The 25741-nt window shown below is 42.2% G+C and overlaps 1 protein-coding gene across 2 annotated transcripts; it reads right to left on the bottom strand.

Annotated features, from left to right (window-relative positions):
- Window positions 1-467: 467 nt before the first annotated feature.
- On the bottom strand, window positions 468-24559 carry LOC139214089 (enhancer of polycomb homolog 1-like). 2 transcript variants are annotated; one of them, XM_070844830.1, is made up of 14 exons: window positions 24169-24559; window positions 16103-16262; window positions 12584-12729; window positions 12223-12429; window positions 10733-10881; window positions 10291-10438; window positions 9818-9982; window positions 8857-8946; window positions 8221-8369; window positions 7426-7883; window positions 4984-5105; window positions 4756-4894; window positions 3349-3742; window positions 468-2212 (listed from the first exon to the last, which is right to left on the bottom strand). In XM_070844830.1, the coding sequence occupies exons 1-14, from the start codon at window positions 24319-24321 to the stop codon at window positions 2140-2142; spliced, it is 2553 nt and encodes an 850-aa protein (XP_070700931.1). In that variant the 5' UTR covers window positions 24322-24559; the 3' UTR covers window positions 468-2139. The 2 variants fall into 2 exon arrangements, 1 of the variants encoding a protein (XP_070700931.1); XR_011585456.1 differs by having other exon boundaries at window positions 2154-2212; window positions 3294-3742.
- Between the last annotated feature and the right edge of the window lie 1182 nt (window positions 24560-25741).

Raw genomic sequence — 25741 nt, 5'->3', positions numbered from 1 at the left:
TTTTATGTGAGTTCTATTTCCTTGTGTAGCTTTTGAAAGATTTTCAGTTGCTTTCTGCATCAGATTTAAAGCTCTAAACACTCCCCTCCCAAAAAAGTGCTCAAAGTAGATTCAAATTCAGGCATACTCTAACCTTGAAAGCATAACAGTAAAGTATTGTTGAAACTTACATGGCTTTGTAAGCTTGAAGAAAACTTTTTAACAAAGATGTTTGTGAATGATTTGTTGTTTTGCTGTTAAAAGTTTTCTGTTCAGACGATATTCAGCACTCAGTCATGTCCTGCCTGAATACAGACACACATCAAGGACAAAACCCCCAAATAAGTTAGAAGGCGGTTGGTTACAAGCTGAAGAGACTGACAAACTTATTACTCACGGTAAAAGTTTTTAACAAGGATTTCCCATCAAGACACGCAGTCCTACAGTGCACTCATTGTTCACACAAAGACAAAAATGACAAAAACGACTTAATGCCCTGGATTTTTATTTCATTTTGTGACAATTCAAGAGGATTCTTAGTTTTTCCTGTGTGTGTATGTATGCATGTGTGTGTGGTGAAGGGTCTACAAAAACAAAACAAACTCATGAATCAACTGGGCCATTGGAATGGGCATTGGGATTGTGGTACAGACAAAGAAAAACTACAAGTAGCCTTGTTCAGTACCAAACTCTTCACAGAAGAGAGCAATTTTTTTTGTTTTTTTTTTTTAGATTTTTTTCTTTTTTCCCAAATGAAGGCACCCGATAACTTGTGGTTCATGGCCTTACAGCCTTCTGGAGAGTTTTTAAAAGTAGAGAAAACTGCCTCTTTTTTTTTTTTTTTAAATACATGTTTTCTTCCTTATTATGTAGAAGCTGGAATGATAATAAATGTCAGTTACTGCATTTTTTTTTTTTTACTCCCTTAGTTTTTTTTTTTGTTTTTTTTTTAGATCAACAAGTAACAAAAGAATGAAGTCTTTTTGTGAGGAAAATTAAAAAGAAAGTGGGAGATACAAAAATATTTATTTTAAAAAAATGATAAGGGGACATGGGGGCTCATCTTTTTAGAGAAAACAAATAGTAAATAAGGCCAACTGGTGCAAACCAGAGACCAAAAATCATACAAAAGCAGCAATCAATCAATTAAAAAACAAATTATATAGTGCTTAGATAAATCAGAAGCAGCAAAGTCTTCTGGGAAAGAGTCTTCATCCCCATTGTTTTGTTACTTGTCTCAGGAATAATATACGTATGGAAGAGCTTTGTGGAAACTGATTAACCCACTGACAAACTGATGCCTACAACAAACAAATTCACACCTGTCGTTGTCGTCTCCTCCTGCCCTGCGCCTGAATCTGTATGAATGCATGTCTCCATGGATTCAACATGACACATGGGAACATCGTGGAAGGATGCCCAACAAAAACGGGCGAGCTCCCGGCCATGTTCACAACATCCAAAAAAATACAGAGCTTTTAATCTAGCTAAACACTGACTACAGCACGGGGAACCGGTGAGGGGTACAGTGTATGAAAAAAAAGAAAAAAAAAAAAAAAAAACATGAACGGGGGAAAAAAAAATAAAAATAAAAAAACCCTTTGTAAACACGGCACAATAAATAGATCAAACAGCAGGCTCTGCACCATGCATGTGATGACATACATTTTTCTGTGGTACAACTTTCACACCTCATACTCGCACCAGTTGCAGTTTGTCGTTTTCTCTTTTTAATTTTGATTTTTTTTTTAATATCTCGAGTGCAAAACATCACAAATGAACAATTCTGTATTCAAGTAATGTTATATACAAGAACAGGGGGTGGGGAGGGGGGTATTACAAATATGCAGTACTGTACATATAATTGCCATATTAAGAATTTACAGACGATCTCTTATTAACAGTAACAAATGGGGAATTGAGGGGAGAAAAAAAAAAATTTGTACGAGACGAGCATTGCAATTAAGTCCCAAAACAGTTACCATGGAAACCCAGCCTTGCCGTGCTCATTCCGCCACCACTTTCTTTCACGACTAACGAACGATGCATAGCACCTAAAAAAAAAAAAACAACAAAAAAACAAAAACAAACCCCCCCCTCAAAAAAAAAAAAAAAAAACAACAGAAGGAGTTACGCTGCTCCCGTGCTGCCTATGGGAGGCTACGTAACCTCCATGGCCATTGTGTTCTCTGATAGACTGTTCAGTGCTGGCTTGTCTTGTTCGTGATTCTCCCTGAGGACAAAAGGAGACGAGACACGGTTAGACGAGCAGCAAGTACTCAGCATTTTAAATTGTTTCATCACACTTAAACCAATAACCTGGGGTGTCTCATGACCACATATTCAAAAACCCAGTGGAGCTTACCCACCAAACCACTGTATTTCAAAAACGGGGGTGTTGTGGACATATGATGTTAATAAGGCAACAGTGGGGAAGCCACTTGTCTCAGTTACAATAAGTTCAAAAGAACAGCACTCATCAAGATGAACGGGGAACCCTGATCAAGATGCAGTTTCCTGTTAAGCATTACATTAAACTAAAGAAAACTACCATAGGCTGTAAAGCTAGTTCTTGGCACTGGTCCATGTCGTATACATGTTCCAACAATAGATAAGCAAATAAAATAAAAAACATGGCGACACACACATTCTTCTTTCTGCAACGTGAACATTAAAGCAGAACTTCTTCCTAAACTTCCTGCTGTTGAAAAGGGCGTTAAATCACCACTTACTGCCCCTCTCTCCCACAGATATGACCAGATATGCCCCGTTCAATCAGCGCTTTAACAGTCATTTTCTCCCCCAACTGACTAAAAAAAAGATCAATAAAGAACAAACTAGCTTATTTTGGACGAAATTTCGTTATCAACACAGTTCATTACACAATAAAAGGCTGGAAAAACAGCTTTACCAGTTTTTGTTTTAGGGATATTTAGACATAAACAACCCAAGCCGCTCTACCAGTGTCAGCTACAAGCATTTCCTCTACTACAGGGGATATCTAATAGGTTAATTATGCAAATGAGCAAACGGCTTTGCTTCTGTTTAGTAACCCTGGCAGTAGTATATCTGGTTAAACCTGTCTTGGTACAAAAGCACAGCATTAAGCTAAATATAGTGTCAACATGGCGCTCAACATATCTTCTTATGTGATACTTTCTGTGTCTGTGGAGCATGTAAATAGGATGTTGTATTTTAACACTAACACATGTGAATACTTCAGTGCATCTGTCAATCAGACTCATTACATATTAACATATGACTGTAGTGTGAGAAGAAGACTTGTTTAACTCAACATAAACAGGTAACGGCACCTTTTATCATTTTAACCATTTAATGTCCTCACGCTGGTTGCAGGTGTTTCCTCACCTGGGCACTATGTCCAGCGACGAGGCTGAGGCCGTAGTGACCTTGGGTTTCTGACAGTTGGCGGTGGCGGCGGCTGCATGGGCGAGCTTTAAGGCGGATGTTGACATGGTGGCGCTCAGCGTCCGTGGAGCGTGGACGCGCTTGCCAGTGGGAACACCCAGACGGAGGCTGTTGTTGTTTCCCAGCAGGACCTGAGTGGTGGCGGTGTTAGTGGTAGTGGCGTTGGCAGGGTGGGTGGTGCCGTTGTTGTTACTGGTAGCGGAGGTGGAGCTGGTGGCGGGGGTGGTGGTGGCGCAGGGGTGGCGCAAGGAGGGTGTCGGGGTAGTGGTGGGAGGAGCCGGGGCGGCGGGGGAAGGGGACGCTGTGCTCGAGAGGTGCAAGCCCTTGTAGACACCTGAGGGGTCAGAGGACGCCAAGCGGTGGTGGGGGAGGGGAGGGGACGGGGTGTGAGGTGGAGAAAGTTTTACTCAACAACTGTTTTTTAATGAAAAATCTTGGTACTCATATTGAGAATTTGAAGCACTAAACGCAATAAAGTATAACATTAAGTATCTCTATTCAAGTATTCAAGGTAATTGTTGAAAACCAAACGGTTTAAATGATGCCACGTTAAACCAGCTCAGTACAAACCTTAAGTTCTTTAACGAATAAGAAGAATATTACATTTCAACTGAGAGGCAGAAGGTCATTTATGTAGCTGGATTCATTCACTTTCCCACAGAAAATAAGTACTGGAACAAAAACAATATTCTGAATGATAAAGTGACGGCATGTTTTTTTTGTAGTTTTATCTGTAAAGGACAGATCCTTGGGACGCCGTTTTCATCTGCACAATAATCTCAAATGGAAATTCCATTTAGTCACTTTTCTCGGTTATCTCTGAAATCCTGCTGCCTGAAATGGCATCAGTTGTTGAGGGTTTAGTGCTGCAGGTTTTGTTCAGTCTGCTTTGTGCTGATATCTGTTCTTTCAGTGGACTCCATTATGGGCTTTAGGACTGTAATTACTTTCCCCTCATTGTTTGCTTTGTCTGTTCAGTGTCCCTGTATTCAAACACTTGGGTGAAGTGCACTTTATTTGGGTGAATTGCTTTTGGTTTTTCTAACTTTGGGGTTTCATTGTTTTCAAAACAAATGATATTTTGGAGGTTGGGTACAATCAGACAGTAATGAAACGTTTCCCATGTTGGTTGTGAATACTCAAAATGGTCAGAGACAACAAGTGCAGTGAATCAACGGCAATGACCGTGTCATTAAATAAAATGAGGATAATTATTCACGCCATTACTGTGATGGCCAATTTCCTCATGTGGACTGTTATACGGTCATCCTGTCATCGAATGCCTCTTTCTCAAAGTGCAAGTATACTAAACGAGCCGACCAGCAGCTATTTGGGGGGCTGCCGTACCTGAGGGAGAGAGGACGCCATTGACTCCGCCTCCCAGGGCGAGCTCCTCCTTGGTTTTGAGAGCCAACAGTTGGTCGGCAGTGACCACGGCCGATGCGGCGAACTGAGCGCTGGCCTGGTCCAGTGTATTCGCCAGGTTCTGTTGGGGGAGAAGAAAGCAGTTAGTCACCAAGTTTTCCTTCTTCCGTTTTTCAGACTGGGTTCCCGGAGTGACTGTGGGATACTGACATGTGTGCTGTTTGCAGTTGCGGTGCTGTTGGCTTGCTGTTGCAGCTGGGCCTGCTCCAGCTGCTGCTTCTGCATCAGGGCCAGCTGCTCCTGATGCTGCTGGTACTGTTCGGCTGTGAAAGCTGAGAGAGACGAGAGTTTGTTACAGATCTGGAAATAGATTCACACCATCAACTAACAGCCTAAACCAAGCAGAAAATACAAACGGACAAATTCATCTCAGCAAAATACTGCTCAGTTGTAAATGCAGAAACAAGGCACGCAGGTTTTGTGGTGTTTAAATACATTAGATATTCTTTGGCTCTTATCGCCTGACACCTGCTTTAACCTCGTACAGAGAGAGGCCACAGAGAGGCATCACCTCCACATAAAACCCTGGGAGGCTTCACTTTATAATCATAAATCTCATCACGGATGCACGGGGTTGTTTGAAGCCACTGTTTTCCTCTTGACCTCTCTCTCCATAGTGTCCAATCACAATATAAATATGATAGCAATTTGTTTCAACTTCCTTTTCCATTTCATGATTCAACCAGCGGCTTTTCCAGCACTGCTGTGGTTCTATGACTTTGTTAAATCGACAGGCACAACAGCAATTTAAATCCACCCACAACCACCCAATAACTGTCTAAATTGATAAAGCAGCTGCCAAAAAAAGACTATTGGACCAGGAAACTACAACCAAGTTCTGAGAGCTCAATGGTGAGTAGAGGCGTGAGGGACTGTAGTTGATCCACGGTTTGTAAGGATCTCTGTCCCCAATTCAGCTCAGCAGACCCTCACAGCTCATACGGTCTTCTTTCTCTGTTTAACTAGGTGTTCATACAGAGTGTGTAGAGAAATGATTCAGTGAAAAATACATTCGTACCATACATTGCTACTTTTGAGCTTGTATTTATATTACTATATAAATAGTGTGCACGTTCATGTTCCACTTATCTATCCTGTAAATAACATGAAGTCTTACTTTACTGGCTTTCTATTGATTATTTAGTCCTATTCCCACATTGCATGGTGTTGCATGCCCTTGTGAGATATTGATTCTCTTACTCCCCGTGAGCCTTTTACTTCTCGACTTCACAGAATCTGGGTCTCTTCATCACCGTGTGCATTTCATAGTCACAGCTCGTACCCTGTGCACCGCCTCCGCCTGGAACACGCTTCATGCTTACTTCATGCAATCTGACACCGTCTGTTTTAATCACAACACTGCACCTTTTAATTACAGCTTACCATAACCCTGCTCTCTTAACTATTGCATCAAAGCAGTGGCTAAGGTGGTCGAGTTTCTCGCTAAATCTCGTTCATAATATCTGTGTCCTTGAGTTTCTTTGCAAGCAGACCAGTTTTTCCAAGAAGAAATCGATACAGTTTCCCATGCACATCACAACATACACAAATCCGTGTAAACGGCTTGTAGCGACATCAAGACACCACCCGCCTGACTGCTCTCACAGTAATACCACCAGGGACCTGTGGCATTTAGTTTGTATTCAACACTGCACACCTTTGTGTCCACACACCACAACAAATCCTGCACATCTCATGAATTTATTTATCAGAGCCAGTTTTAATTGACACCTCGTGGACTGGGGGGAGTTTGAGGTGACACAATGTGAATGTCTGATGTTGCTGTACCTGATGAACAACAAGAAAAAAAAAAAGATCACAATGCAGCCGCTGGACAGGACGGACACAGGGCCTGCTATTAAAACACTCCGAACAAACAGAGGAAATGAACACCACATTCCATGATAATACAAATAAAAATCAAGAAAATGTAGTAAAAAGGAAGCAATCTGACCTGAGACCTGTGTATACAGAATAAATTCATGGACGAGTAGTTGCCAGTTACCTCTCTGACCCAGCATGCTTCTTAAAAGGTCAGTTCAACCGAAACACACATTTCTGCTTTCACTCAGAGCAGCAACATCATTGTTTATGTGAGAAGCTTTTAGCATCTCCTCTCCTACACAGTCAGGAGTGAATAGAATATTTAAGCTGATAGTATTCAAGAAATGCATTTCAAAAACTCAACAGAAACTAGTTTTACCACAATCCACAGACCTTGAAAATAGTTTCAAGGTTTTTCCTCAGTGCACAAAAAATCAAAATTAGATCAAATAAAAAAAAAATCTAAATTCTAGATGCGTGATGGCAGATCTCGCAACTCCAGAGCAATTAAAACTCTAGGATGGCTAAATACTACTAGGACTGAGAAAATTTTTATAAATTAGGAAGCTGAAACTTTAAAAACAAGCCACCAGGTAGAAAACAAGAGGTGCTGGTGGTGTGTGGGTTGTTTTATGTCTGTCCTGTTTACACTAGTATATTTTTGTAATTAAATCAGTTACTCAAAGGAGAGATGTGTAACCCCCTGCTGTCATACAGCCTGACAGAGTGCATCCAGTGTGTGTGTTTGAATTCAGCCAATCCACTTACCAGCAACGGGTGGGGGTGCAGGGACAGCCCTCGCTGGGCGTTGGGAGCCAAAGGGCTGTGCCCCGGCCGTGGAGACTGAGACCGGGCGCTTCAGGCGTCGACTCAACTTCCTGAATAGCGGGTGGGCATTGTCCAGCTCATGTAGTGGTAGTGTCCGTGGTCTAAAGTGCCGCCATCGGCACGACTTTATATTCAACAGTATCTGACTGAGGTCCGTGGAAGAGGGGGAGGAAGGAGGGGAGTTGTTGAAGGAACTTCTGTCTGAGGTATTTGTTTCTGAGGTACTGGCAAACTTGTTGGTGGCCGGCGAGCGTGAAGTAGCTGAAGGAGGAGGAGGAGGTGGTGGTGGTGGTGATGGAGGAGGAGATGATGATGGAGGAAGAGGCAGATGGAGCATTTCTGGATCCAGTCCGTGGAAAACGTTGTCATAGTCCGTGTACGCCCTGTCCAACAACACCCTGCGTGATAAGGAGAGGGTCAGGTTGTGGTCGGGAAGCAAGACAGATATTTAGCCTCATTTGTTTGGCAAACAGCTGCTTCTTTCTAAAGGTTTATGCATCATAACCTTATAATTCTTGACAATAGTAATGCATTTTTTATAATCAAGTATTCTACCAATTATTCAGTTAATGAAGTCATTAGATAGGATTTCATCAAAATATCTTGGTTTAAATATAAGAGCAAGAAATGAGAAAAGGGACAGGACAGCAGCGCACAAGCCATTAACCAGGTATGCATTCAAAGAGCTAACAGCATGTTAATGCACTTTACCCAAAAAACTGGAATTCAACTGACCTGCCACCTCGTCCGACGCGTCGTCGCGCCATACCAAGGCAGCGCCGCGGCACGGTGAGCGTGGTGAGGCTGTAGCGAAAGCGAGCCTCTGCAAAACCATCCTCCCAGGGTCCACACCACGGCCAGCTACCCACACGATCCTGATGAGCCTGCGGACAGACAGGATGCTGAAAGTCAGCCACTGCGCTCTTAACGTCGGTGTAAATGACCTCTGATCAATCTGCGACTGGTGGATTTAGTGGCCTAACAAAGAACTCTCAGTCTACTGTGGAGAGTGAACTACTTTGAAAACTGGGATAAAATTAAAATCTAAAATGCCACAAAAATTATTTCCTCCTGCAGGACATAGACTTTCTAGCCAAGTCGTCTACATTACTTCACCTACGTTACATTACATTACATTTAAATGCACTGGAAATGATCTAAAACCTTGTTACAGCATGTTATAACACAACAGCAAATAAATGTGAATAATTCTTCCTGTTCTAACCATTTCTTTGCAAAGAGCATTTAAGAGCACCTACAACCTCAGGGAACCACTGCTGGGACATTATGCCCCTTAAACTTGGCACCAAACAAGTAAAACTCTTACACGCTTTTTTTAATATCAACTGTGCAGACAACCACAGCACTTACAGCGTAATACTGGCAGCCTGCCTTCCTGCGAAAGGCGTAGGCCCCATCTGGATCGTTCTCCTCCTCTGCTTCTGATGAGCCTGAGTGCAGCTGTGGGCACAGAGGTTAGAGGTCAGTCTAGGGTCACCGACAGCAGAATTTAACACGCTGAAGCCAGAGATTCTGGGTTAAAAGCATTTCCCTCCCACTCGTCTCTCTCTTGGTTCTGCGATTTTGAGTGTATTTATCAGGGCAGAGGCCAGAGCTCGTTGCCACTAACAGTGAGGGTATAGGAGGAGCTCAGGCTGGCTGCAGTGCTGTAGGACCTCCAAGTGAGTAGAAACCCAAAAGTTTATTTCAGGTCTTTTTATTTTTAACAGTGTTTCCAGCATATGTTCTGTGAAATTTGATGAGACATTAAATCCAGATCTAAACCCCTGGAAACCCTAGAAAATGTATTCTGCAAATAGTTTTACTTTCGTTGTCATATCACCATCAAATCAACACTGTCATCTGTAGAACTGCAAGGTGTTTTCTTAGAGCCATTTAATTTTGTTCCTGCACTTGGGTTTCCATTGATGGTCACTTTGAGAAAATAAAAAACTTTTTCTACTGAATTCTATAAACTGATCTATGTCAGCTTAAACAGTCAGTGACCAGCAGCAGGTTAACCGTTGAGCGAGTTGCTCTAGGTAGTCAACAAATTGTATCATGACATAACGCAATGCACCTAACAGAAGCTGCTGGCACTTTGACGTGTGTGTAATTTCATAATCATGTTTGCAACAAATAACGAAAAAGGTAATGTAATAATGTGACCTAATATCATAATGTTATTCACTTGAACACATCCAGCAAAACCCATCTACAAATGATTCATTCTATGAGACGAGTGGTGACGCCTGGTCTGTGTGGCGGGCTCAGCTTTGTGTGAACATGTGACCTGAACATGTGACTGAGTTTCCATGAGCTGTGCATGTACCTGGGAGAAGGGCTCGTCGTCCGAGCTGGGGAAGTCGTACTGGTTGAGGTCCTTGGCGTTGAAGACAACAGGCCCCTGGTGGTGGGGGGTGCCCGATGAGAGAGGCAGCACCTTCTGCTTCTTCTCATACTTCCTCTTCTGCCGGGGAACTTCTGTCTTCTCGGGCTTAAGGGGGGAAAGAAAAGATAATGTGTGAGACTAAAGAGCACCTTAAAAGCCACCTTCAGAGACTGGGGGGCAACAGGCAACCTTCAATCTAGCATAAAGCTCTCTTAAAATATTTCCAATAATATCATTTCAAAATTCAATTAAGAAGTCAAGTTTGAAAGTTTCATTCTGTTCAGAAAAATCACACTGGCGTGCCCCGGTAGTCAATCTCAAATAACGTGTAATTTTTTGACGACAGACTTTTCACACTTTCTTAAATTTTCCAGTCAAATGCTATGGTTCTGTTTTTAAATGGAGAGCCTCACCTTGGATTTGAAGTCCTTGAGGTCCATGTGGTCCTGGTGTCGGTACTGGTTGGTGAGGGGGACCAGGGGAATGATCTGTGGCCTCACCAGCGCCCGCTCAGCCAACACCTCTGCCATCACCTCGCCGCTGTAGTCTGACATGACGTTTCTGGGAGAGAAACAGGGGAAAGGGTTCATCAAAAACCAGTGTCAGACCAAATAGAAGAACCATTTCATTTGTCAAAGTCCTACACCTTTCCCCTCAAACTACACTACTGAAAAGTCATTTAGAAAACTACGCCAGAAGGAGCTTTAACTGTTCTTTTATCTCTTTTACACACAGACTTTTTTTCCTTTTTAACGGCCCTGGCTGTCTCCACCCAGTCAGGCTGTTGTGTCGCTGCTTTTCGTTTAATTTCTGTACGAAGGCTTTACGCGTGCAGCCTCACAGAGGCAGCCTCACCTCTTCTCAAAGATCTCCAGTGTGAGATGCAGCAGCTCTCTCTTGCTCTTCTCTCTCCTCTTGATCATTTCCAGGATGGTGACGGCTCGGCTGAGGTCCCTGCGCAGCTTCAGCATTTTCTCATAGGACGCCTCGTCATTCTTACGGTTCTGAGTGTTTAGGGAAGTAGTAAGTATCAGAGATGATTAGAAAACAAAACATAAAATACACTAAATGGTAATGGTTAGATGTAAACTTGTAAAACAAAAACAGCACTTCATCACAAAGACAAAAAGTCATTTTCTAACAAAACTGGCTCAGTAATTATAAAACTAAATTTACTGACCTGTATTAGTTACAGGTCAGTAGTATTTAGTTATTGACCTGTATTTAAATGTGTTACATATATGTGGATCAAAACATGGAAATCAACTCCTGGCAGGTTTTTGGTGCATTACTACTGTGTGATTTCAGTTTACCTTCATCCAATGAGCTTTAGAAATGTACAGACGCCACATTCTTCACATGACCACTTGGTGGCATATACATACTTTACAAGAGGGCTATGAGGAAACTACAGTTTCATGGAGACAGCATTTGCACTGTGGTCAGAGATGATGATAAATAATCCACTAGAGTCCATGTAAAATAAATATAATTCTATTTCTAAGAGATGCAGTGCTTCTCAGACCATCTCTTTGGTGCGCTGGGAAGTTGCTTTTATCCGCCTTTTAACCAGGATTCCTACAAGCTTTTCCTCAGTCAAATTCAACCACTTTTCAAGCATTTTAAAGCACCTTACGGCTGTTTAGATTAAATATACAGAAATAAGTTAGGGTCTCTCTGACTATTTATTTAACAAAAAGTGAACTCTTCAGTCAGGTAGCGATTTATTATTCCTTCGTTCATTCACTCACTCACATCCCAGGCTGGTTGCCAGTCAGACACACAGAGACAGACAACTGCTCACGTCCACACCAATGGACAATTTAGATTCACCAATTGACGCGAAACAGTTTATTAAAATCTCACAAATCTCATAAATCTCACACTTCGCCTTCTAATTCATACTGACAAAGCATTAATAAAAGCTGTACTGACATACTGACACAAAGCTATGTGCCGACACATTACGCTCTCTAAGTGAAGTAAGATGCTGTTCATTGAACGCATTTGTTGCAGGTACTGAGAATCTGTCTATCTACATCATAGGTTAGGCATGTGTGGTGTTAACTATACAGCGAGACGTATCTGGCAAGCTTCACAAAAGAAGGCGACAGTAAAATATAATTACAGAGAGAAAATTATTTCATTCAAGGAGGAAACCAATCTAACGTGACAAAATATTTCCTGCAAAGAGGTTATGAGCTGTAGTCGAGTGTACAACTACACAATAAAACACGCAACAGTGGCACAAGAGAGTTTCCAGCAACCAAGACCGGTATGAACCTGCCACAATCACAGCCACATATAAGCCTCTGATGACACACTGAGTGTTAAAAACTACCGACCTTCCTGGTTTGCATCTTTTCAGTGCGCCGCCGGAAGGCCACGTAGGGGTCACTGGTGCTGGAGCCGTCCCGTTTCTCCTGCTTGACGTTGTGGATGAGGGCGTTGGCCTTGCTGTTTTTCCTCTTACGGCTCCAGTAGTCAAAGACCTCCTTGATGAGCTCGTCATCCTCCTTCAGCAGCAGTTTGGCCTCTGGAAGGCTCACCAGCTATGACACAGGAGTTACAGGGTGTCACCTATTTACCAACTATTCAATGTAGATATCATCGTTTTTCAAAGGCTCATAGTGCATTGTTCTGTAGGGTATTTCATGGGCCCTTCTTTATTGTATTTGGGGTCAGATGAAGAGAAACAGTGCTGACCTGCTGTCCACTGCCCTTCTCCAGTCGGTCGATCATCTCCTCAAACTGCAGGAAGCTGATCTCCATCTTCTTTTTCAGCTTGATGACAAACGCCTCGTCGTCCAAGTCCAGGTCGTAGTCGGGCTGCTCGGCGTCCAAGCTGAAAGCTGCGGGTGAGTCGAGGAAAGGACAGACTTTAGACAGCTGCAGGAGTCATTTGTGATCTATGTAAAAACAATTGTTGTAGATGATGGGGAGGAGAAACTGCTTATAAAAAGATACATAAAATAACTCCTCACCTGGTCAGGTGATTTCCTTTATTTAAATACTTTAGCCTGTCTGTGTTGATTTAAATTATGTATACATTTTGAAATTCCCATATTAAGATAAATATTAGATGCAAATGCCCTCGTGTTTTCTACTTTCAGTTGATTGTTACATATTTATCCATTGTCAGGCAGAAAAAGACCACTAATAGGATGTGGGGGAAATGTATATTTTTGGTCCGATCCATATGTAAGTGAATAGGAATTTAGACAAAATTAGGAAAGAGACACATTTTGGAATTTGAGACAGAACTTCAAAGTGGTCCAATGAGCATGACCTCCTGGCTCCAACTCCACAGGAAACTGACCGCCAAAAGGGAAAATTCAGCTTAATTGGCCTGCTAATGACTGAAGTCACTGCATGCAGCATTACAAAACATTATCTAACCGGTTTCCAGCCAAGCTCACTTAACGTCACCCCTGAACAATCACTTTGAAATACCAAATACATACTTTCTATGAACTCACAAAAACTCAGTATTACCCATCAACTTACAGAAAGACATCAAAGTATCAATTCTGCTTTCGGCTGAATACATTTTCATCATTTCACAAGTCAGTTAGGTTCAAGAATAGAGCTGTAGCGATTAGTCGACTAATCTATCAGCCACAATCATTTGAGCCCTTTTCATGCAAAAAAACATTGATATTTGAGGTCTTGGACTATTTGTTGACAAAGGTCAGCTCACCTTGGGCTGTAAGACACTGTGATTTTCACTGTTTTCAAATGTTTTATGGACCAAACGATTTATCAAAAACAATAGACAGATTAATTGGTAACAAAAACTTCAGATGCACACCTATTCAAGAAAGAGGCAGGTTCTCTTTGTACTGACAATAACAGGTTTTGTGTCAATATATACAGACAGGTTGTGCCAGGCAAAGAAGTTAAGAGTCGCTCAATCACTAAATGTGGACTGCTGTGTAGGTGGTAACCTTGGTGAGTGGACTAAGTATTTTAGTGACAACGTTTTCACCACTGCAAAGTACTTAAGATCAAAATGCAGCCCGTATAAACATGTCCTATTCTATGAAATAAGAAACCAAAGAATAAATTTACAACATGCACTGCTGGATTCCTTTCAGATAACGGGCCAAACTCTCCCACTACTGCACACAATGAAACACAAACATTGATTATATGAACACATGCAAAGGGGCCTGCAGGGTTTCTAAACAAGTTGGCCATATTGCAAACAGAGCACCTTGTCCGCATTAGGAAGACTAAAAACCAGAGTCTTGTCTGTGTACAGACACACAACCATGTGCTACACAGAGTTAGAACAAGTCACCCAGCAAGCAGCCAGAGCTGCAGCATCCCAACCCGAGTAGTTTTACCCTCAAATGGCAACATTTGTATGAGCCTGGCGCTGCCTTTCTGCAGAAGATATGTGATTCATTAAACTACACAGGACTAAAGTGCTGAAAGAGCACAGCCCTACCAGCATCTGTTGGATCCTGAAGTTAGGGACACACTAGATGATTTTCAGGCATAGTTACACCAGATTTGCCCCTTCAGACAAGTACAAATAAATGAGGACTGACTGAAGCCGACAAACAATATAGATTCTATACTGTACATGTATAAATCTGGTTGTTTTGTTGTAGCAGACTGACCTGACACATTATCATTATATTCATTTAATGAAGTCTGTTTATGTGTCAAAGATGCATCATTATAGTTGTAGGTGAAGCATAAAATTTGACGCTCTGCCCTTCCTTAATGGTCTATTGTGAGTTATATCTGACTCAGGAGTCAGAAAAACACAACAGCCCCCCCACTTTGGTTTAGCTTTTACTTCTAGTTTGTCTCACAGGTTGCTGATCTTCAAACCACGCCAGGCTAATTCAAATTCACACATTTCTTTAATGCTTCAAAAATGTCCTTATAACTCAGCCAGCAGTACTTTTGTGTTTGTGCCACATCTGCCAAAAATCAAACTAACCTGACATATAATATATTTCATCTATAATGCACTTTACATTTGGAAAACAAACATCAGACATGCAACTTATTCTGCTCACAATTAGACTGCAAACAATGTAAAGCTTCAGCTTTAAAATGATAACCTCCATCAAGATTTAATTTACGCAAATCACTTTCATACTGAGTTGCAAGGCAGCATGGTTACTGTTGAGACCAAAGCAGCAAGTTCTGCCACCAAGACACCTTTTCCCATTTCAAAATCCCTGTTTTTGTGCAGAGACGTCTTTCTTCATATGATTTAGAAAGTTTGCTTTTCAGCTAAAACAACTGTCACTGTGTAAAATGACAGTAAATGCAAAGCAACAAAGTGCATACTCACAACGAGACAGACAAATATTAGTTAAAGCTTTCACACATTTTGGTACAAAGATGAGACTTTCATGACCTGGAAATGCTCAATACTGAATTTTCTGCACGTTTCAGACCTGTCCACACCTCTGAGGAATCTCTGAAATTGTCCCGACAGCAATTTGACAAGACAAAACATTTGTCATTTCCACTTTCAACTGATAACAGCGACTCCGTTTAGGGCGCAGCCAATTGCTTTTCCTTTGAGAAACAATCACAGAAACCACTTGTTCCACAGACAAGGTTAGAAAACTGTGCTATCTAGCAAATTCATTTTCACTGATATCATTACCGAAGTAGGCAATCTCAAAAACTCATTTACTTAGGCAAACATATGAGAACTCTGTCAAAGCTCACATAACACACACCTGATGCCATTAAATGGATAAATGATCTGTCAGAAACAACAGACCCCCTTAACTGCCTACAGGCTCATGAGTGACTAAATGGACTCAAGACTTCATATGTTTTTGGGCAGTCAATTTAGCCAAGATCCCATGGCAGGAAAAAGTCTTGATTAGCTTTTAATGCCACATGGCTTTAAATGTAATTTCAGGTGACCTTTTTCTATCAGTCACAGTTGTGTTGGAAACTAACTTCGGTTCAGTAAAGCTGAATATAATCTCATGTAATGCTACAGGTCTAAAGTGATGTTTACAAATAATAGTTTCAGCATTAGTACACTAATGTGGAGTATTCTACTAATTGCCACTTACAATTTTGATCAACAGCCCCCCAAGTGTCTCTTAATGCATTCAAAATAATCGAGGGAAACGCCATTACAAACTAATGGAACGACTGAGGTCGCTAATCTGCTACATCAAACTAATTTTCTGTGCTTTCTGCATCACATATTTGCCATTAGAGAAGCCCACTTACGCTGTATGTGAATTAGCTGCTTTGGCATCTTGTAGTCCCCAGGGTAGAGGGATTCGTAGTAGGTGATGTTGCTCTCTGCCTCGGGGACCGGGATGACCATGTTGTCCCGCTTCTCGCCATACACCTGCTGCGCCGAGATGGCCCGCTGGAGATGGTGTTCCTACAGACACACAGATGGAGGTGAGACAGCTGGACCTCAGAGTAGAGATTTCAACTAAAAAAAATGTAAGGTTGAACGCCATACAAACAAAATGACTTAAAATGCAACAGATTAAGTATTTTTCTAGAAAACATCAATCTCATATGAGGCTAGCGTTCTGGATAAAAAAGGAAGGTGGTGCCAAACAGAAGACTGAAAAACAACTTTACAAACCCTGTGACCAAAATGAAGGCAATAATGATATGATATGATAGTGTGGTCTTCCACAGCTTAGTTCAGTCAGAGACACCTGTGTCAAAGAAGTGGCCATTTAAGTTTAGATTTGTCTGCTCTTTGCAGGAACTCCCAAAGAAAGAGGCAAAAAAAAATCAGCCAGGCTGATATTAGCTTGTTGTAGATATGATGGCATTAGTGTGCACCTCAGCCAATAATTCATGAGAAATCATAGCAGAGAAATGTCAGTAACAGTGAAACAGTGTGACCTTTATATGCCTTAAGTTTATATTTTGACTGTAAAAATCTCCTGTCTCTTGATAACAACTCCCCCACAAATCTAAAGGGGAACCCAAGTGGTTGACATAATATGTTAAAAAGAAATCACTATTGGTCAGTGTATCTATCAGATTTCTCCTTTGTGTTGATATACTGTAGACACCTCCATAGACATGATTTGATGTCACTACTCAGCTAGAAGCCCCACAGCTGTGAATGAGCCAGTGATTTTAAAGCATGAATGAAACAGCTGATGTCAATCTGCAAATGCAAGCGTGGCTGAACAAGCTAAGCTCCATTTATCCGTGTGCTGCAGCAGTTTAAATTAGCTCATATGGACAAAAGTCTACATAAAAGTCCCAACTTTAGTGGGTGATTTTTTTTTTTCTCTTTAAGAGAAGCTGGCAGCCACTATCTAGAACTATTTCAGCTTCAACACAGTGAGAGCAAACACCAACCTACATGACATTTTAATTTTGGTTAAGTAAACACCGGACAACTTTAAAAAAGCAAAAGCCAAATTTTCACAAAAGGGCTGCAGCAAACTGTCGCAGGAAACTGTTCCAACAGGTCACAACTTGAGACCACTTTGTAAAGCAGTCGTGACAAAACAAACCACTGCCCGTCTGAAACCTAATATCAAGCCTGGTAAAGTTTGGCATTGGGGGAAAACAACACACTGACTCACGTAGACACAAGCCTAATGTACACCTGCAAACTTAGTTGTGGGAAGAAACTGACTATTACCCAGCTACACATTAGGCAACACTTGGCATCCAGACAAAACAGTATATTAAAAAAAAAAAACTGTGTAGGGGAACAAACAGGATTGCCTGGTGAGAGAGAACAATATCAAAACACTTCATGCCAAATCTACAATGCAACATGGAGCTTTGAACATTCAATCTATTAGTTGTTGTGTTAAAAAGCAAAATTTACACATTTACAAATATCTCAATTTCTATGTGTGAGTACACCTGTAATTCTCATGTTCGTCAGACACAACCAATCAGGCCTAGAATGATATGCGAAAGCTGGACGAGACAAATCCAAAGCAGTCAACCAATCGCCATTATCTCCAGAACACAAATACGGGAGAGAAACCGACACCATTTCTGTCACCAGCGCTCTGTCAGTTAGCCTTATCTACCCGCCACAAGTGTGACGAGAGCCTGCCGCTGCCAAGCCTGCTGAAGGCTAATGTGCCGGAAGGAAGGCAGACAGGCTGGATGGCTGACTAACTGGTTTGCTGGCGGGAAGCTTGTCTGAACGGTCCCAGTCAGTCATAGTAGTAGAGCCTCTAGCCCAGAGCTGGGCACTGAGCCACTGGCAGGCAGTCTGTCAACAAGGCAGCGTGCTGCCGACCTCGTACAGCAGCTCTCTGGAGAGACGGTGTGTGTTTATTGTTTTCCCTGCGGCTGTCGGAGACACAAAGCTAGTGGGGGTGGGCAGGGAGAGGATATTTGTGGCTGGGGAAGGTCGTTTGACTGAATGAATGAGTCAAAAACAAAGAATGTGTGAGTGTGAGACTGAAAGACCTAAGTGTGGCACTGTGTGCACAACTGATTTCTTATTGTAACTTCATGAGGTTTGTCATGTCCCCTTGGTCGACACTGAATGCTGTTCCTCCAGTAACCTCTATACTGCAATTGACACTTTATTACTGCTTATTAAGATGTAATGCGACCATTTATACTGACTATAGTGTAAGCCCTACTAGCTCTATTCTGTACCTCTTCTTGTATACAAGCATCTGTCTGTATGGCATACATGAATGGTCAGCCTCAGCACGCTACTGCTTTTACTTCCAAAGTGAGAACTGAACGTTCCGATCAGATAGACCAACCTGTAAAATGCAAAGCGCACAACACTGACTTCTTATTGCAATTAACAAAAGTGCAACTTTTTATTATTTTTATTGCTGGGCAACCATCCGATTTCAAAGCGGCATACATTACCTCAGAATCAGTGCAAAATGGGCAAGCTATATGCATGTCTCGCAATTACAGTGACAGTCACTTTTAAGATGTTGTTAGCATGAATAGAATTATGTTAGCTAGCTAATCACTGCACTGATTGTGAGTTGATTCATGCCGTTTTGAAGTTACAACTAGCCCGTTACAGATGATGCCGCTAAATAGTTCGTTAGTTTTGTGGGTTTTTAACCCTTTTAGCAGACGTGGAAAACAATGACATTACAGCACACTACTGCCGCCTCTTACTTTATTCGATTGGATGATGGGAGGGGGAAACAAAAATGGCTCTTTTCTGCTCCGAGTTTAGGTTTTCAACTTGAGGCGTTTAGCGCTACTGCAAAATCACGAGGCATGTAGAGCAGAACAGTGCGATAGTACAAAAGCAGTGAGCAAAATGAGTCCCTCGCATTGAAAGTTATTACGAAAAGCCACCAGAGCCTGCTAAAAAGCACCATCTGACTGGGCACTAACAATGTTTCAAAAAGTTTGAGGATTCATTTGTGGTGGTCATAGGGCTTTAAACAAACTTTGTAAATGAATTGCAACAATTGCTAGCATATTTCCAAGAATGTAGTTTAACTGCATATCACAAAAGATATACATCTTGCTTTCCTTTCACAACCCATATGTAGATAAAATAAAAAGAGGATTAGTCATGTTCGTTTTGCTAATCTAGTGAATGAAACCTGACTGATCATGGTGTCTTGCATCACACTGAAGCCAAACACAACCAGAGCAGAACACACAGATACACAGATAGATGGTTTCCATTCTTCACAGTATAGAGGGTTTTCATACATCTACTGCATTGGTTACTGAAGCAATTCTAGATGGTAAATGAGGCCAACTTTAACAGAACACTAAAGCAGCGGTGTATCCAGACATGAGTTTTAATATTATTGTTCAGAAGTTGATGTTAAATAATAATAAACAGTGGTTTGGTGGTCTAGTGGTGTGTGGGATTCGAGTGAGCGTCCCCATTACACAGACATGGAATTTTATTTGCTTTCACATTACTATAAGCTGGTTTTATAGGTCAATTCTTTCAGCTTAGTTATTATTGTCTGCTGGATACCGTTTTAATGTAAGCTTCCTGTGGCGTCATGTGACAGCCAGATTGCACTGGGTTAGCTTAAGTCAGGTAAATTTGCAGCTTCTCATGAAAACATCCAGCAAAACTTAAGTCCATCGCTGCAGAACACAGATCCATTTGTGCCTTTATATCAGCACCAACAAGTGAGAGCTTTTCAATGCCGCATGGTTTTCGTACTACAGGGACCTTGAAACCTTTTCAGACCCAGCAGACAATAAGCAGTATTGAACTGCATTCAGAGCAAACTATGCTATTCCACATGGTTTATAGTTGTGTATTATTTCATACAACAGCTCTGTATTCTGTAGGCAAAACTATGGACAAATCATGACAATCAAATCATCCTGAGTGACAGCGCTAGCTTGATGGAAACATATTGTTCCCTATTCAACTTGAAATTAAATGTTAAATGACCACGTTAACACCAATTTCATATAACAGCACGCCTATACACACACAATTTTACTACATTTTTGAATGGGCATCCACAATTTGTGACAAAATAATTACGTCTTCACAATACTAGCAGAATTAATTAGGGGACATTAATCGCTTCAGTCAGGGGCAGACAAACTTTGCGTTGTATGACCTTCAGCATGCCTTCATGTTTGTTTGTAGTTAAACATTTTTAGTCTACAGAACTAAATTTATCTTACTGTGTCCTCAGAGCACGCAGTGCTCATCAACACCATGTCGACTTCAGGGACCATCTGTCATACTGGTGGCAGGTCTTTTTTTTTTCTCTCCATACATTTATGGCACCATGTGCTCCAACGATCTGTTCTGAGGATGTAGTTTTCCCTTAGCTGGAGGAGTTGCTGTGAACAAGTCTTTCAGTTTTACTCTCCCTAAGATTTGATAAAGAACTCAAAACTATTTCACATTTAACCCTTGATATTTGCTGTAACCCCCTCCCCCAAAAAGGTGGTAGCATTCCATGTACACTTGCATAACCATCCATGTTCCTATCTGAATCCCACTGAATCATTCCCCAGCGAATGCCTAATCCTCCGCATCAACTTCCCCAGGCCTTTCCACAATGAGGGAAAAACTCATAAAACCAAACGGCCTTGAGCAAAAACACGCTGGCTGCCAAACCTAATCAAGCAACATGTTTGTTTACTTTCCTGGCCACGGCTATTAGCCTGAAAATAAATAGACTTATATTGAGGTGAACAGTCAGAATACAGAGCATTAGCTGGTGCCCTCACACACACACATTCCTCTTGGTCTCGCTTTCTCACACATACACACTGGAGTCCAGAAATAGCCTTCTAAAATGACCACATCGATCACTGTCAAGTCTGCTAAGGCAGCCGGAGCCTCCTCCACCTTCTCCAGTCTCGCCTCTGACAGCTACTGTCCCAGACACTGTAAATGCCACTTAACGTGATGGACAGCCGCAGGGGATGGTCGGGTAGTGCCGTCAGGAGCACGCGGCTACAGTACAAAAGCGGTTTTATGCGTGGGAGAGGATGATTTTCAACACCCAGCGTAAGCAGGGTGGGAAATTAGCAGCAGCCACCAGACTGCACTTTTGGCTGGAGCTGGTAGATGTATAAGTAACCAACCATCAGCGGACAAACTTTCCATTCCTCAAATTAATATGGCAGGCAAAATAAGTCCTTTTCTAACTTGAGCATAGGCCTACTGTTGCATAATAATGAAGAGGAACCAATTAATCACAAACAGGGAACGTTCATAGTCACCCATTCATAGGATAATGTCTGGAAAATTCCTAAATTGGCCGGTCACTCTCAGCAGTTGTTCCAGCTGAGGACTGGCTAGCTGGTGTGGAGTTAGAACCTGCCTGGGGGCTGGTGTTACTTTCCCACGCTGCCCACGTACACATCAATACCAAACTGTCAACAGTGAAAGGAAAAGAGGGGAAACAGCTGACAAAGGCAACTTTCAATTTCACAGCATGCAGCCTGCAGAGACTTTGGACAGGTGACATGCCCCACATTCCCACCCAGCAAGGTCACAGTGAGAAACTGGTGGCCTGCCAGTGTGTGTGTGTGTGTGTTCCAGTACAAAAATTAGGTCTGGCAGAGAGGCTAACACAACAAATGCCTGTGGGTTCCCACCAGGGCCGCAGACACTGTCTTGTGTTTACGTTTGGGTGAAAGTGAGGTCAAAGTGTCTGGCCCAAAACAAACAAACTGCACGTGCTGAGGGAGATTCGGCGATGACGGCTCTTCAGACAAGCTACATACACACTGCCTGAAAAGTACAAAACCACATGCTTGACTGTGCAATCGCTTTCGAAAGGCACATCCAATGGTGAGAAGGAAAGCAAGCGTGCAGTCTAGTGTAAATCTTGCACTGCTCATTTGAACAAACTTTGCGAGCACAAGTTGCCCTGTGGTCCATGTCAAATAGCTCATTGTTAAAATCTCTATATTAGTCAGTCAGTAAGTAAAGGGCCACCACACTTTCAACCTGCAGACCACTGAACATGTGTGGTGGTTAAAGTAAGTGAGGTGGTGGCAAGCTCACACTCCCTGTGTAGATAATTTATCGATAATGATCGATAAAGTGGATAAATCAGTGGTGGCCCACAAAACTCACATGCACTTCCAGTAAAATAATGCAACACCACCATAGTTTAAGTGCTAACGGAGCCATAAAAACAGCATGAGCTACAGTGTCTACCGATAATGATGCAACTCATTTAATCTGACACCTGATGGAGAAATTCATAACAGACGGCTCCAAACTCTGAGCGGTTGGTATGCAGCAGGCCTTGGCCTACCTCTTGTGATAATATAATCGTTACATAACCGAGCACTCCAGCTGAGCAGAGCACAGACTTTGAAGTGACAGTAACCCCCTCCGCCTCCTCCTCCTGCTGCTGCTGCTGCTGCTGCCCTGATCTCCTCCTGAGCGCCACGTGCCGCTGGTCTGCCAGCCTGCTGTGCCATCTGACACACTGAACCCCTGACACCGAGCATTCACCGGAGCAGGGAGGCAGACTGGCTGCAACACACTCTCAGTGAACGACAACAATATGGACCACCGTGAGCACCTGTAGTGACAGCCCCTATTTATTTGCTTCCATTTTTAAATCTCAGTCTGGACTGCTTGATCAGCTGCAAAACTGTACTCCTGGAGAACCAAATATGTAGCTTAAAAAGGACCTAGAATAACAGCTGTTATCTAATAATTGATATGGGAAAAATGGTTGCGCAAACAGTAAAATTCCCATGGGGTACGTTCAGAAACAACCACCCTACTTCCTACAGATACCCCCATGGGAGGCAGCATAACCATGAGGAGGCAGCAGACTTTGTTTATCTACCTGCTTCAGTCGTTCGTACATCCCTGAACGTCACCTGAAAATATCACAGTCTCTCCTGCCAACTAAAATGTCAATACTATTAAAGAAGGGAGGGGGGGTACAAAGTACAGACAATAATCTACCGAAATAACTGGCGGAAGTTGTCAAATTGAAGCGCAGGAGGATTCAGTTTGTGCAATTTAATGTTCACATCTGGAAAAATCAAACGTAAACACCGGGAGAATCAGGGATACAGCTATTGCCATGACAACGGCCATCCTGAGAAACCACCATGTCCACTGTGAGAGGTTAAAAATATATGAAGACAAACCTCTCCAGGTTAGAGGGTGATTAAATACATCTGACAGCTACCCAGGCAGTATAATTAACCCAGTGCATTTATTGTACAGTGGATTTACTTGTTAAACAGCTGCATAATACACACACACACACACACAGCCTCCATACAAATAAACATGAAGGGCAGCATCACATGTAGACAATTGCATGACATGTCAGAGTGCTAAGAGCCCGCACCGAAGCTAAACACAATAATGTCAGCACACACACGTAACCATGCACCACATCCTGCTGTAGATGACCGAGGCCGAGCTTTTCCTCAATGCATGGCAGCACTGTTGACATTTCTGTGCGGTGGTGGCACAGATGCCACATAATCTGAAATCACTAGCTCCCCCTTGCCCCGGTCCTTCGCAATTACGCCAACACAAGGCCCCATCCTGACAGACATGACAAAATGTCGGAATTGCTGAAGTCACATGACTCCTTTGTACTCAGAAAACCGCCTCACGCAAAAATAAGCCCACCAAACCGGGCATTTTTACCCCATAACGACACCGCGCATCCCCGCTCAGCCCAAACGATCCTCCGGGCCCCGCGTACGCGCCGTTTGAGCCCGAAATCCGTCGTGTTTCTCCTGAGAAAATTGGCGGCCATTTTGTGAAAGCTTGCGCAGAAAAAAAGAGGGACGCCTGTGATCATTTAAAAATAAAAAAATAAACCAAAAGCACACATTTTCACATTTTCGGACGGGTTAAAGCATACCGATTCCTCTTCTTTCTCCATCCCCGTAGGCATCTGCGGCACGGCCCGGTTAATGGATGCATATTCGTGTAGGTCGGGTAAATCCTCACAACGGAAGACGGGTAGTGGCTTGGAAGCGTCCAGCGCCCGTGCCCGAAACGACAATTTACTCATTTTTCACAATTCGAGATGCAATATAAATCTATCGGATCTCCTAATATTCACAACGGTACCGAGTGGAGCTTTCATGGATGTTTCTGTGCGGTTATTCCCTATTCTAACGTTCGAGTGGTGGTAGCTTGTATTTAGGGCGTCGCCAACGGAGCCGGGGGAAGGCCCGGATCTTGGTCGCTCTCTCTCGGACTGTTTTTTTCTGACGCTCCGCTCCCTATCGTTGGTTCAGTGCGCCATGGACAACATGGCGGACATTTAAAACTCTTTTGCTGTGTTTGGCTCGGAGCGGTCCAACCCCCAGTTCGCGGACCGACCATTCCCACACCATCCCGGGCGCTTGCGCGTTGCGGGGGTGGGGGGAAGGGGGCATTTCTTGCAAACTAACTCCTATCCACACATAGACATAAATTATTGAAATAAACATTAGGCATGGCCGAAATATATAGCGCGAAAACACAAGAACTTAGAAATTAATGGATTGCAGTCATGGAGCATCTAAATAAAATACTAAATAAGTACTTAAAAACTGAGCAAAAGACAACATGCATTTAATTACCACATGAAAATTAACAATATAAGCCAAAATAGATACAATAATCAATTATTAAATAAAAAACACCGCTTCACATGTGCATATCAAATAATTAAGTTATAATTAATGTCTCGAATTTTGTAAAAATTTGCAGCAGTGATCAGCAGCATCATTTCACCCATATTTGGTGCTACTAATTTATAATTGACTCCAATATTTTTTTTAATATTACATATCCCTGTCATATCCGCGCATGTTTTTACCAGACATCTCAAATCGTGGAAAAAAAAAAAAATATCAAACCTCATCTGTCCAAGTTTATTCTACTGTGTAACTTTTCCTTTTAATCATGCATTTATATTAGAAATTATTGTTAAATGTGTAGCTTAATGCACAGACTACCCTTGGAAAACAACAGTATAAAACAGTAAAAAATAAAAAATCCTATTACTATTATTCTTATTAATTATTCCTAGTTTGAGTAAAATCCCATTTTACTCTGAATATTTATGTTATGGTAGGTGGTTTTATGCTTTGCTGCAAAACTGAGGGTAAGACATTATCAACTACAGGCCAGCGCCTTAAATACCAGAGAATAACTGTTCCTACGAACTGACCTGACAAAACTATTCAGACCCACTGAACCTTATCTGGTGAGCTCATAACAGCCCACTATAATAATAAAAAAAAAAAAAATGTTTACTCCAGGTGAAGGACTTCATGGCAACACGCTCACCACTTGTGCAATGTTGCCCTCTTCTGGTCTGCCAGCCAAAGGATCAGACTTTCAGGACACCAACATGAATGTGGTACAAAAGCACACCGCATGCACCATTTGCTGAATCCAAAACACGGTACGGCTCCGCGAGTGCACACATCATTCAGTTT

This window comes from Pempheris klunzingeri, chromosome 15, assembly GCF_042242105.1.
Source record: "Pempheris klunzingeri isolate RE-2024b chromosome 15, fPemKlu1.hap1, whole genome shotgun sequence".
In the NCBI taxonomy this organism is placed as follows: Eukaryota; Metazoa; Chordata; class Actinopteri; order Acropomatiformes; family Pempheridae; genus Pempheris; species Pempheris klunzingeri.
Note: the sequence above shows the minus strand (reverse complement) of the source record. Positions and strands in the feature narration are given on the sequence as shown.

What these genes read in the sequence shown, in the direction of transcription:
- LOC139214089 (XM_070844830.1), bottom strand. Translation starts at nt 24,321, where the DNA reads ATGAGTAAATTGTCGTTTCGGGCACGGGCGCTGGACGCTTCCAAGCCA. An exon ending in AGAAGGGCAGTGGACAGCAG is followed by an intron (nt 12,430 to 12,583) that starts GTCAGCACTGTT and finishes CCTGTGTCATAG; the next exon opens with CTGGTGAGCCTTCCAGAGGC. An exon ending in TGGCGTCCTCTCTCCCTCAG is followed by an intron (nt 3,743 to 4,755) that starts GTACGGCAGCCC and finishes CTGACCCCTCAG; the next exon opens with GTGTCTACAAGGGCTTGCAC.